Below are 14044 nucleotides of genomic sequence, written 5' to 3'. Positions count from 1 at the left end.
CGTGGCTGGGAAATGTCAGACAGCCCTGGCTCTATCTCTATGACCGACGCAGAGCATTCATCAGAGCAGTGGTGAAATCTGAACTGGCTTACTACCAGTTCACTGGCTGCGCATGCATGCTGTGCGCCAAACATGCGCTGCGCACGGGCATGCACAGGCATGCACAATGAGCACCACACACAATGAGGTGTGCGCACGCAGTGCATGCCTAAAGGAAGTATGGGGTAAGTAGAACAGGCGGTGTGTGTGTGTGATCAGCTGTGGTGCTCAATTTATTTATTTTTTGCTTTTAAAAGCATTTTTTTAGAACTCATTTGGCCGAATAGGTTGTTAAAAAAATGCTTTTAAAAGTAAAAAAAATGTTCTGACGATCATGCAGCTCATCAGAGCCTTTCTTTTTACCTTTTAAAAGCATTTTTTTACAATCTATTTGTACCATTCGGGCGGGAAAAGTGAGCGAGCCGGAAAGAAGGGGCAAGCGGGCGACCGGGCGATTGGGTGGGCATGGGCGGGGTGGGGGGGGGCAGGGATTTTTGCTACCGGTTCTCCGAACCATCTGCCACCATCGCTACCGGATCGGCCTATCTGGTCCGAACCGGGGACATTTCACCCCTGCATCAGAGCCTTCCCCAGACTCTGGAACTGGCCCAAGTTCCTCCCCAACCTCCTCATCGTCCGAGTCTGGTGGGCCATTACAGGTGGGGCATGTCAGGAAATTATTTGCCTAACTAGTTGGCCAGGCAATATATAAACTAACTATGTATGTTTGCAGTAAGAAAGGCATGATATTGCTTTAAGGCTGTGCTGCATCATGCAAGCATCCTGATTGGTTGAGCTCTGTAGCCAATGTATAAAAGGACTACTAAATTATGGCTTGTGGGGAATCTACAGGGACGCTACAGCATTGTAACCTGATGACATGCTGCAACTGTATATTTGAGCTTTATGATCGTTGCTTGATCATGGCTAGTTACTGATTCCTCAAGATACTGACTGTTGTGAATTGAACTGTGTTTTGCCGAACTGAAAGAAGACCTTGTTTGTTGTGCAAGTCTACGTTGGTAAGAAGACTGACTGACTGACTTTATATGTGTATGACCTGGAATTGTTTTTGGACTATGTCTTTGCCTTTTTCCCTAAAAGTAAAGGAATATCAAACCCCAGTTTGTCTGCAAGTGACTGTTATTATATACAACCAGTCTCAGTTGTTTTCGTGCGTAGGGTACTCTGCTCAACAGTCCACAACCTTAGTTGTGAACCCAGATTACCCTTAACAGGGCGCTAATACCTTTCTTTCCCCTAGGTGGTGACCGCTCATGCGGTGCGCGTGGCCGTTACGAGCAACCTGAGCGCAAACATCACTGGCTTCCTGCCCATCCATTGCATTTACCAGCTTCTCAGGAGCCGTTCGTTCACCAAGCACAAAGTCTCCATCAAGGTCGGTCGCGCTATTTGCACCAACAGTTTTGTTGAGGGGGGGGGAACGAAGAGAAAATGAAAAGACAAGGATTGTCTGGTGAATCATCAGTACCTCCAAGAAGGACTGGGGAAAGATTGCTCTCTGAAACTATGGTCCCATAGTACAGGTAGTCCTCGACTTACAGTTGGTTGTTTAGCGACCGTTCAGAATTGCATCAGACCACCTTAGGGGTGCAGGTAATCCTTGACTTACAACCGTTTGTTTAACGACCATTCATAGTTACAACACTATGTGCTCTCTTGGTGCTCTCTGAGCTTGGCTGTTTTCTTGTAGATGTTTTGTGAGCCCGACTAGGTAACATCATCAGTGCTAGAAGGCTATTTCAAACAGGAGACAATAACCTAATCAAGGAAGTACTAAGAACACTCTCACCAACAGAAGGGCCAAGCCACTTCTATATAGAATAGAATAGAATAGAATAGAATAGAATAGAATAGAATAGAATAGAATAGAATAGAATAGAATAGAATAGAATAGAATAGAATAGAATTTTTTATTGGCCAAGTGTGATTGGACACACAAGGAATTTGTCTTGGTGCATATGCTCTCAGTGTACATAAAAGAAAAGATACGTTCATCAAGGTACAACATTTACAACACAATTGATGGTCAATATATCAATATAAATCATAAGGATTGCCAGCAACAAAGTTACAGTCATACAGTCATAAGTGGAAAGAGATTGGTGATGGGAACGATGAGAAGATTAATAGTAGTGCAGATTTAGTAAATAGTTTGACAGTGTTGAGGAATTATTTGTTTAGCAGAGTGATGGCCTTCGGGAAAAAACTGTTCTTGTGTCTAGTTGTTCTGGTGTGCAGTGCTCTATAGCGTCGTTTTGAGGGTAGGAGTTGAAACAGTTTATGTCCAGGATGTGAGGGATCTGTAAATATTTTCACGGCCCTCTTCTTGATTCGTGCAGTATACAGGTCCTTAATGGAAGGCAGGTTGGTAGCAATTATTTTTTCTGCAGTTCTAATTATCCTCTGAAGTCTGTGTCTTTCTTGTTGGGTTGCAGAACCGAACCAGACAGTTATAGAGGTGCAAATGACAGACTCAATAATTCCTCTGTAGAACTGAATCAGCAGCTCCTTGGGCAGTTTGAGCTTACTGAGAGAGTATAAACAGAGAGCAAGCCCCACTCCCTCCTGGCACTGATGTTGTTACTTAGTTGGGTCAAGAAATGTTTACAAGAACACCACCAAGCTCCAAGAGCACCAAGGACCCCACAATTTTCCTCCTCCTCTTCCTCCACTCCCTTCTACAGAGGAATTATTGAGCCTGTCATCCGCATCTCTATAACTGTCTGGTTTGGTTCTGCGACCCAACAAGACAGACACAAACTTCAGAGGATCATTAGAACTGCAGAAAAAACAATGGCTACCAACGTGCCTTCCATGGAGGACCTGTGTACTTCATGAGTCAAAAAGAGGGCTGTGAAAATATTTACAGACCCCTCACATCCTGGACATAAACTATTTCAACTTCTGCACTCAAAAAGATGCTATAGAGCACTGCACACCGGAACAACTAGACACCAGAACAGTTTTTTCCCAAACGCCATCACTCGGCTAAACAAATAATTCCCTCAACACTGTCAAACTATTTACTAAATCTGCACTACTGTTAATCTTCTCATAGTTCCCATCACCCATCTCCTCCCACTTATGACTGTATGACTGTAACTTTGTTGCTTGCAGCCTTACAATTTATATTGATACTGTTTCCTAGTATGATTTGATTGCTTATTTGTACCCTATGACTATCACTGAGTGTTGTACCTAATGATTCTTGACGAATGTATCTTGTCTTTTTATGTACACTGAGACTATATGCACCAAAGACAAATTCCTTGTGTGCCAATCACACTTGGCCAATAAAAAATTCTGTTCTGTTCTGTTCTGTTCTATTCTATTCTATTCTATTCTATTCTATTCTATTCTATTCTATTCTATTCTATTCTATTCTTGTTCCTGTTCCTGTTCCTGTTCCTGTTCCTGTTCCTGTTCCTGTTCCTGTTCCTGTTCCTATTTATATTTATATTTATATTCTATATTCCATTCCATTCGATTTCTTCTATTCTATTCTATTCTATTCTATTCTATTCTATTCTATTCCTATTTATATTCTATATTCTATATTCCATTCCATTTGATTTCTTCTATTCTATTCTATTCTATTCTATTCTATTCTATTCTATTCCTATTTATATTTATATTCTATATTCCATTCCATTCGATTTATTCTATTCTATTCTATTCTTCTTCCTCTTCCTCCTCCTCCTCCTCCTCCTCTTCTTCTTCTTCTTCTTCTTCTTCTTCTTCTTCTTCTTCTTCTTCTTCTTCTTCTTCTTCTTCTTTTCTTCTTCTATTCTATTCTATTGTTCTTATTCTATTCTATTCTATTCTATTCTATTCTATTCTATTCAAGTCTTAAAAAAAAAACGAAGTCCAGCTGCTTCCTGAAAAAGCACCTTTAGGACAACCATGACCTGGATGACTGAGAATCTCTGCGGACACATATCTAAAGGCACCCATTTTCCTCTTATTCCAGCCAGCCGACTTTTCCTCTTTTATATTTCTCTCTCTTCAGGACTGGATTTACAGACAACTGTGTGAGACGACAACACCCCTCCACCCTCAGTTGCTCCCACTCATCGATGTGTATATCAACTCTGTTCTGACCCCTGCCTCTAAATCCAACCCAGAAGCTACCAACCAACCCATCACGGAGCAGGAAATCTTGAATGTTTTCAAAGGACTGACCGGGGTATAAATGAGAAAACAAAATGAATTAACATTAATTAAGGGTGATGTTAAGTTTGTGGAGGTGTTTCTACTGCAATGATTTGGGTTCTATTGGTGTTTTTTTTTTTTTTTGGTCCTAGACTTGCCTCCAGAAGGGGATCATATTATAACTTCCAACTATAGAAATTGGTGTTTTCAACTTTGGCCACTTTAAGGTGGGTGGACTTCAACTCCCAGAAATCTCCCTGCCAGCACAGGGAATTCTGGGAGTTGAAACCCACTCATCTTAAAGTAGAGAAACGCTGAATTAGATGTATCTTTGGATGTGCCTGATTTATATTTTAACTGGAAGATGTACAGGCTAGCTCCCAAAATTCCCTAGTGTGGCTAGCTGGGGAATTCTGGGAGTTGAAGTCCACCTACCTTCACGTTGCCAAGGTTGAGAAACAAGGATATGATGTTTCCTTCCTTTCTTCCTTTTGAAACAGGACTTCAAGATTGTAAGCTGCCCAGAGTTACCCTGTAGTAAGATGTCTAAATGTCTAGTTCGATGAAAAGAAGGACTAGGGGGGACATGATAGCAGTCTTCCAATATCTCAGGGGCTGCCCCAAAGAAGAGGGAGTCAAGCTATTCTCCAAAGCACCTGAAGGCAGGACAAGAAGCAATGGATGGAAACTCAACAAGGAGAGAAGCAACTTAGAACTATGGAGAAATTTCCTGGCAGTTAGAACAATTAAGCAGTGGAACAACTTGCTTCCAGAAGTTGTGAATGCTCCAACACTGGAAGTTTTTAAGAAGAGATTAGATAACCATTTTTCTGAAGTGGTGTAGTGTTTCCTGCCTAAGCAGGGGGTTGGACTAGAAGACCTCCAAGGTCCCTTCCAACTCTGCTAAGGTCTGTTTATTCCATAAGATGGGCAGCCAGTGAATTTTACAAATAAACGTGGAGCAAAGATGAGAATAACACCTCAGCCTCAGGATCCTTATTCTCGCCTTTTAACTGCTAGCTCTCCAAAAAGGCCGTTTTGATTCCTAGATCCATCTTTCTGAACCTATCCACAATTGGGACGTAGTTGTGAGACTAATGGGAGCTGTTATGCGGCTCATTTAGTACGTAGATACTAGGATCTCTAAAGGGGGAAAAGGTTTGAGATTTGCAAGATAGGTGTCAGCCTTGCAGGGTAGTCCAGACAGGAAGCATGTTCAGAATGAACTAATTCTACTTTATTGTAAGGTTACATTAAAATTACTGAGTTGTGGTGGTTAGAATGCAGTATCACAGGCTAATTTTGCTGACTGCCAGTAGTTCGATTTTCACCGGCTCAAGTTTGACTCAGCCTTCCATCCTTCCGATGTCGGGTAAAATGAGGACCCAGATTGTTGGGGGCAAGAGGCTGATTCTGTAAAAAACGCTTAGAGAGGGCTGTAAAAAAACTATGAAGTGCTATATAAGTCTTAGTGCTATTGCTCTGGCTACTGCAGGCTAACTCTGCCCACAGTCAGGAGTTCGGTCCTGATAGGCTCAAGGTTGACTCAGCCTTCCATCCTTCCGAGGTCAGGTAAAATGAGAACCCAGATTGTCGGGGGCAATGTGCTGATTCTGTAAACCGCTTAGAGAAGGCTGCCCTTTCTTTTACTGGGTTCAGCTGCCTCTTACCTGATTGTCGTCTGTGGCTCTTCCCTCTGTCTGCCAAGGTCTCTCCCTCATACGATGACATTGACCACACGATGCACCTTCTGTGTTTTTCATCTGTAGGGAGGAGAGGCTGCTCGGCTGAATCCCCGTTATGGAATCACAGCCCAGCTGTTGGTCCTGTACTACATCCTATCTTATGAAGAAGCCATCCTGGCCAGTTCAAAGTCTTTGGGTATGAGGGAGAGAATGCAAGGGGGAGGGGGTTTCTTCTAGAGAGCATGAATGGGGTCCTCTAGAGCAGTGGTCACCAACCCGGTGGTCCGTGGGCCACTGGTGGTCCATGAGAAAATGTTGGTGGTCCTTAGAAAAATTATTTCCATTTTTTATATTGCACTAAATCTGGGGTCCTCAAACTACGGTCCCTGGGACAGATACGTGCAATGAATGTTTGTGTTGCTGCAGAGAGTCTCCCCCTTTGGGATCTTCTTGTGTGGGTCAGAGCGGGGCAGAAATTCCGGCTTGGGATCTGCTTCAGCCTCCTGGTGCGGGGCTTTGGGCGAAGACTGGAGGGAAGCGCTGCTGGTGGCAAAGAACCGGAGGGCCTTGTTCCAGTGGGACTGCCTCATGGCCTGGAACTGGCTGACCATCTCAACCCACTGAGCCTCTAAGTGCTGGTACCTGGCCTTGCACTCCTGCAAGTCTTCCCTCTGCTTGGAAAGCCTATGCTCCTAGTCCTCAGTGAGGTGCTTCTACTGAGCCTCCTTCTCAGTCAGATCCAATTTGAACTGAGCTGTTTTGCCAACTCTTTCTCGTGGTGGCTGCTTAGCTCCAACAACTGCTGCTTATTGGGGCCCTAAGGAGCCCGGGTGGGGAGGCGAGGAGTGGCTGGCAGGGGAGGTGGTGAGTAGAGGCTGGGGAGCCCCTCTTGACATGAGTGACATCGAGTTGGCCAGGCCCACCCAATCACATGGCCACCTAGCCACGCCCACCCAGCCGGTCATTAGGCAGGTCATATTAGTGGTCCGTGGGATTTAAAATTATGAATTTAGTGGTCCCTGAGGCCCGAAAGGTTGGGGATTCCTGCTCTAGAGAGCACAAAGACTGCATTAGTTTCAGTCGTGGGAGTTTTGAATGCAACAAGACTGTTGTCCCAAAAGTGCTTTTTTCAAGAGGCAACTGGACTTTCGGGTTTTTTTCCTTGAAGGCGTTTCGCTTCTCATCCAAGAAGCTTCTTCAGCTCTGGCTGGATGGTGAGGAATGGAAGGATTTAGATTCCTTGCAGGCAGCTGGTCATTTGCATTCTTATAGCGTCTGAAAGGTCACTCTTTTGAAGGCAGCGAAGTCCACATTTTGGACAGAGAGGACCGCTGGTTTGAAAGAGGGGTCAAAGAGGCCATCTGTGTCCAAATTAAACAGCCCTCTTTCAACAGAGGGAGGGATACGATGCCCAAGTGTACTCAACGACTCTCTAAAAGGACGCAAATGACCAGCTGTCTGCAAGGAACATAAATCCTTCCATTCCTCCACCATGTGGTCAGAACTGAAGAAGCTGCTTGGTTGAGAAGCAAAACATCTTCCAAGAAAAACCAGAAAGTCCCAGTTGCCTCTTGCAAAAAAGGACCTTTGGGACAACCATGACTTGGATGACTGAGAATCCACCATAGACAACAAGGCTGTTGCTGTCTTTTTGTTGTTGTGTCTTGCGCAGCTGCCATGCAGAAGAAGCCCAAGTCTTATTCTCCCGCGCTGATGGATCAGATCCCGATTAAATTCCTCATCCGGCAGGCTCAAGGACTGCAGCAAGAATTGGGAGGTAGGTTCAGCTGCAGTTTTATCATTGTACTGTTTGTTTTACCTTGGCTGTACACCGCCCTGAGTCCTTCGGGAGAAGGGCGATATAAAAATTGAATAAATAATAATAATAATAATAATAATAATGGGATCCTAGAATTGGAAGGGGCCCTTTGAGGTCATCTAGTTTTCACCCCCCCTGCTGGAGTTTCTGATTAAAACGTTCTGGAATTCTCTCTCTCTTTTTTTTTTTTTTGCATTTATATCCCGCCCTTCTCCGAAGACTCAGGGCGGCTTACACTATGTTAGCAATAGTCTTCATCCTATTTGTATATTATATACAAAGTCATTAAAGGATCTCTGACCGATAGCTTGGTCTTACCTGCCTGGTAAGTTCTGTTGTCCAGTAATTGAGTCCTTTGTGTTTTCACTAGAAGAGAGTAAAAAAGAAATTTTTAATCAGAACAGTATCTTTGACTTATAACTGGTCATTTAGTGAGTGTTGAAAGTATGTCTTTACAAGGTGCCTTTTTACTGGCGTGTGTTGACGGCTGGTGATTGGCTGTCATTTCCTTGTGCTGCCAAGGTCTCGGCTCCTACATATTTGATCAGCTGGTGGTAATTCGGCATTCCTGTTAAACAGGCCCCTTGTCAGTCAACACCAATCAGCCAATAGGAACGATTCACAGCACAGCCCAAAGCATGTATTTCAGTAGAGAGAAATTCCCCGAGGATGGGGCTCCATCAGGAGTCCGAAAACCTCTGGTCCCGGCGATTGACCCAAATCCGATCTCGTATCATTATCCTGGGACACGTCTATTTGCCTTCGCTTTTGAGTGAAAACGGTGTGTACGGATGGACAGAGCGTGCCTGATGGCGCGTATTTGCCAGAAGGTTAAAACAAACATGAAAAACACCCAACACTCTTGGAGATGTAATTGTGATGACGCTACATATTTTCATATTTGGTGGACTTGTAAGAATATTAAGGCTTTTTGGATAGGAATTTGGTGGATTCTACAAAATGTTCTGAAAAAGAAGATAAAGTTCCTGCCGCAATTTTTTCTGCTGGGAATTATCACGGACTGTACAGTAATTGAGACTAAACTGATTTTAAATCTAATAACAGCGGCAAGACTACTGATAGGACAGTATTGGAAGAAAAAAGAAGTACCTACAATAGGAGAATGGATATTGAAAGTTGCCAATTTGGCTGAGATGGCAAAAATCTCAGCCTTTTTGAAAGACAATACGCAAGAAAGATATTTAAATGAATGGAAAAAATGGATTGACTATATTCAAAACAGATATCAGACTAAGAGTTATCAGACTGCCTTTGAATGATTAGGATGTATTATTTTTGATTGTTTTGGGGGAGGTTAGGAATTGATGAGAATTGTAGGAGTATAATTGAGTTAGGAGGGAAAATTTTTTAGCATATGTTTGTTTTATTTTTAACTATACCTTGTGTTTGTTCTGGGAAGTCGGGGAGGGGAGGGGGGTTTGTGAAGGGAGGGGAGAGGGGGGCTGGGGGGGGAAACGGGGGAGAAAAAAGTTTTGTAAAACTTTTTCAATAAAAAAAAAAAGAAAAAGAAAAAGACCTAACAGCACAATGCAAATGCTCTAAATCTCAAAAGTATTTGATTCATTTAACATGTGAATCGCCGGGGAGAGAAAAACAGCTTCCACTGTCATTGTTGGAATCTAGAACGTAAATTGTTGGAGAGCCAGTTTAAGGCAGGGGGTCTCCAACCTTGGCAACTTTAAAGGCCTTGTGGACTTCGACTCCCCAGAGTTCCGGGAGTTGAAGTCCACAAGTCTTCAAGTTGCCAAGGTTGGAGACCCCCCTGGTTTAAGGCGCCAGGCTAGAACGTGGCACCGTTTTCCTTGTCCGCTCCTCCCTCCCTCAGGATTGCACTCTGCCTTGCTGCGCCTCCTGGCAACCAATTATCCCCACCTTTGCATCGTGGATGACTGGATCTGTGAGGAGCACATCACGGGCACCGACGTTTTGCTGCGCAAGATGCTTCTGACCAATGCTGCCAAGAAACACTCCCCGGAGCAACTACAGGAAGGTGGGTCTCCCTTAGAATAAAGTGACCAGATTTCAGCGATGGTAAAGTGGGACACCATTGATTGGGGGGGGGGGCTGCGCATGCGCGCTGAGTCTCGCCACCTGGCTGAAGGAGGAGGAGTGGCTGCTGCTTCTCAGCTCTTCCAGGCAGGCTCGGCTCTCCTCTCAGCTCTTCCAGGCAGGCTCGGCTCTCCTCTCAGCTCTTCCAGGCAGGCTCGGCTCTCCTCGGGCGATCTCGTGCCCCTTCTCCGCCACTCCCCTTCTCCGCCGCCTCCTCCTCCCTCAGGATTGCACTCTGCCTTGCTGCGCCTCCTGGCAACCAATTATCCCCACCTTTGCATCGTGGATGACTGGATCTGTGAGGAGCACATCACGGGCACCGATGTTTTGCTGCGCAAGATGCTTCTGACCAATGCTGCCAAGAAGCACTCCCCGGAGCAACTACAGGAAGGTGGGTCTCCCTTAGAATAAAGTGACCAGATTTCAGCGATGGTAAAGTGGGGCACCATTGATGGAGGGTGCGGAGGCTGTGCATGCGTGCTGAGTCTCGCCACCTGGCTGAAGGAGGAGGAGCGGCTGCTGCTTCTCGGCTCTTCCAGGCAGGCTCGGCTCTCCTCTCAGCTCTTCCAGGCAGCCTCCAGCGGGCGAAGTCAAGCGGCGTCTCTCCTCGGGCGATCTCGTGCCCCCTTCTCCGCCACTCCCCCTTCTCCGCCGCCGCCGCCTCCTCCTCATCTTGTGTTGCCACCTCCCGTTTTCAGAAAAAAAAAATCGGGACTTTTTTTGAAATGCCGCAGGATGCGGGACAAATTATTCAAAAGCGGGACTGTCCCGCCAAAAGTTCAAACCATCCCTTTATTGCTCCAAATTTCCCCAAATGCTACCACCTTTCTGGCAAGATCCAGAACACAGCGATGACAACCCCCCCACACACACCTCAAGCAGCCTCTGGCTGCAGCCCAGCACTATGTACACGACAACTGCACAGTAATAAATCCAGCAGGGCAAATCTAGTTCAGAAGCAAAGGATCGAGGCCGGGGTGAAATCCAGCAGGTTCTGACAGGTTCTGGAGAACCGACAGCAGAAATTTTGAGCCCTTGGTGGTACTAGCAAATACCACCTCTGCCTGGCCCCAGAGTGGGGTGGGAATGGAGATTTTGCAATATCCTTCCTCTGCCACGCCCACCAAGCCGTGCCAACAGAACTGGTAGTAAAACAAAAATTGGATTTCACCACTGGATCCAGATAATTAGTCCAGAAAGCCAGAAAGAATGCAAGGACTCCTGGGAAGTTCAAACGTTGTCACTCAACACTTCTGGAACTCAGTGTTTGTTCCCGACAAATGCCCCTCTCCCCACAGCGTCTCCTTAAGTCTCATTCCCCAGGTGTGCCTTGTGAAGATGTGCGGGGCACTCTTCTCCCGAGTAGCCTGCTCAGTCTGAACTGTTCTCGCCTTCTCTCCACTCTCAGTGCTCTTGGATCAGGAGGGGCTGTCCTTGCTCCTCACCTGAACTCTAAATCTCTTGTTCATCCTGCCCTTGTTCCTCCCTGTCTACAAACTGTTCTAATCCTGAAAGACCCTAGCCTGACTGACCCTGCCCTTCTCCGTTTTCCTCCGAAGCCAATGAAGCCGCCCCCTCAAACTCTGGTCAGCTCAGGTTCCAGCTCGTCTTCCCCCCACCAGATTCAGGCTCTGAGTGGGGCATGACAGACTTTGGTCCTACTCGTGGCACCGCTGTAACATTGTCTCATGGAGAAAATGTGAAAGAAATGGGGCCAGGGGACTAGAGATTACAGGTAGCCCTTGACCTACTATCGTTCATCTAGTGACCGCACAGAACAGCACTGGAAAAAGTGACTTTTTCACATTTTCGACCGCAGACCACCTTGATCTGCTTCATTCCCGTCTTTGCTGTATTTTCTTCCCTTATTTACTTGACCCTGCCATGTAATTTTTATGTTTGGTCACATCGTACATTCCGATGAATTTTTGTGTGCCGATCATCGTCTGTTTTTAATCTGTTCTTGTCTGGATTGGTTCTTCTTACAAACTGTGGAACTATGAATGACCAGTTCTGTAATACAGAGGCATTTTCTTCAGGATGAATATACATCTTGGCTGAAAATGGTTCACTTCATATTTTATTTATTTATTTATTATTTAGATTTTTATACCGCCTTTCTCCCGAAGGACTCAGGGCGGTGTACAGCCAGATTAAAACAGTGCAATATACAAATTAAAACAACAATTAAAATAACAGGTTATATAATTGGCCGAAAATTAAAACCGTCAAATTTGACCCCAAAAATAAAATACCCCAGTTAAAATTATTAAAATTCAAAAAATTTAAAAATTTAAAAAGTTAAGCCAGTCCCGCTTGAATAAAAAAGTACGTTTTCAATTCACGGCGAAAGGTCCGAAGGTCAGGTAGTTGACGCAAATCAGGGGGAAGTTCGTTCCAGAGGGTAGGTGCTCCAACAGAAAAGGCCCTTCCCCTGGGGGCCGCCAGCCGATATTGCTTGGTGGATGGCACCCTAAGAAGACCTTCTCTGTGTGAGCGTACGGGTCGGTGGGAGGCATAAGGTAACAGCAGGCAGTCCCGTAAGTACCCGGGCCCTAAGCCATGGAGCGCTTTAAAGGTGGTAACCAATACCTTGAAGCGCACCCGAAAGAACACAGGTAGCCAGTGCAGACTGCGCAGGAGCGGTGTTACCCGGGAGCAACGTGTGGCTCCCTCAATCACCCGCGCAGCTGCATTCTGGACTAACTGAAGCCTCCGATTTTAATGGAAAGTAGATAATTAGGAAAAGATTATTTTTTGCATCAGAGTACAATTTACATATATACGTTAGAGAATTATTTCAGGTAGTATATTCTGAAAAAGATGTGAAACATATTAAGGTATAGAACTAGTTCCCACCACACAGTTAACCAGGTCAAACCGGTGATACTGTATTATAAAAACAGGTTAAAAAGGGAAAGGTTCCCCTCGCACATACGTGCTAGTCGTTCCTGACTCTGTTTCAAAGTCGAAGAGCCGGCGCTGTCCGAAGATGTCTCCGTGGTCATGTGGCCGGCATGACTCAACGCCAAAGGCGCACGGAACGCTGTTACCTTCCCACCAAAGGTGGTCCCTGTTTTTTCTACTTGCATTTTTTACGTGCTTTCGAACTGCTAGGTTGGCAGAAGCTGGGACAAGTAACAGGAGCTCACCCCGTGACACGGCAGCATTAGGGATTTGAACGGCTGAACTGCCGACCTTTCGATCGACAAGCTCAGCCTCTTACCCACTAAGCCACCGCGTCCCTTTCAAAAAACGGGTTAAGATGACACAATTAAAAACAACCCTCAGAGTTTATAGTTATCCTTATAGGTCCTGGTCTTGTATAAGGTTAAGTAAAATTAACTACTTTTCTACATTGCAAAAATTTCCTATTTTGCTCATTTTGTCCTAGGGAAAAGAAGAGAGGGAAGGGAGAGCTGGAATGAGTCACAATTCAGACGCTTGGCAACTGGCATGTACTTACACCAGTTGCAGAGTCCGGGAATCATGTGGTCGCTTTTTGCAATCCCTTGACGAGCAAAGTCAATGGGGAAGCCGGATTCACTTAAACCACCGTGTTACAAATTTAAAAGCGGCGGTGATTCACTTAACAACGGTGGCAAGAAAGGTGGTAAAACAGAGCAAAACTCACTGAACCGCTGTCTTGCCTAGCAACAGATATTTCAGTGCAGTTGTGGTCAGAGGATCGCAAAAAGGGATCACACGACCCCAGGGCACAGCAACCATCATAAATACATGCCAGTTGACAAGCCGCCTCTGAATTACGGGACCAAGGGGATGCTGCAACGGTCATAAATGTGAAAAACAGTCGGGATCACTGCGGTGACCCAGTGGTTAGAGTGCAGTATTGAACAACTCAATTAAGTAAGCATTTAGAATACAATAGAATAACAAGAGTTGGAAGGGACCTTGGAGGTCGTCTAGTTCAACCCCCTGCTTAGGCATTTGTGGATACATTTCTGCTGTCTTCCCTGGCATACACGCTAGTATCATTAAGATTATGAGCCGTGGTGGCACAGTAGTTAGAATGTAGTATTGCAGGGCTACTTCTGCTGACTGCCGGCTGCCTGCAATTTGGCAGTTCGAATCTCACCAGGCTCAAGGTTGACTCAGCCTTCCCTCCTTCCGAGGTGGGCAAAATGAGGAGTCAAGATAGTTGTGTTGTGTCTCGTCCGATCTCACCACAGCCGGGGTCTTCTTATCTGCTTCCGAACACGGAGGAATGTCCTAGTATGCCTCCCGGCCCCAGCCC

General features: G+C 45.4%; 1 protein-coding gene across 1 annotated transcript in view; it reads left to right on the top strand.

Annotated features, from left to right (window-relative positions):
• The window catches only part of INTS2 (integrator complex subunit 2), a 59771-nt gene that overhangs the window by 18823 nt on the left and 26904 nt on the right, over positions 1–14044 (top strand). Inside the window, exons 13-17 of the mRNA XM_058163854.1 lie at positions 1304–1438; positions 4073–4249; positions 5985–6096; positions 7573–7677; positions 9566–9730. Of these exons, the coding sequence (XP_058019837.1) occupies positions 1304–1438; positions 4073–4249; positions 5985–6096; positions 7573–7677; positions 9566–9730 (694 nt within the window). The remainder of the gene's footprint in view (positions 1–1303; positions 1439–4072; positions 4250–5984; positions 6097–7572; positions 7678–9565; positions 9731–14044) is intronic.

Source organism: Ahaetulla prasina, chromosome 1 (assembly GCF_028640845.1).
Source record: "Ahaetulla prasina isolate Xishuangbanna chromosome 1, ASM2864084v1, whole genome shotgun sequence".
In the NCBI taxonomy this organism is placed as follows: Eukaryota; Metazoa; Chordata; class Lepidosauria; order Squamata; family Colubridae; genus Ahaetulla; species Ahaetulla prasina.
This window is presented reverse-complemented; position numbering and strand designations above follow the sequence as displayed.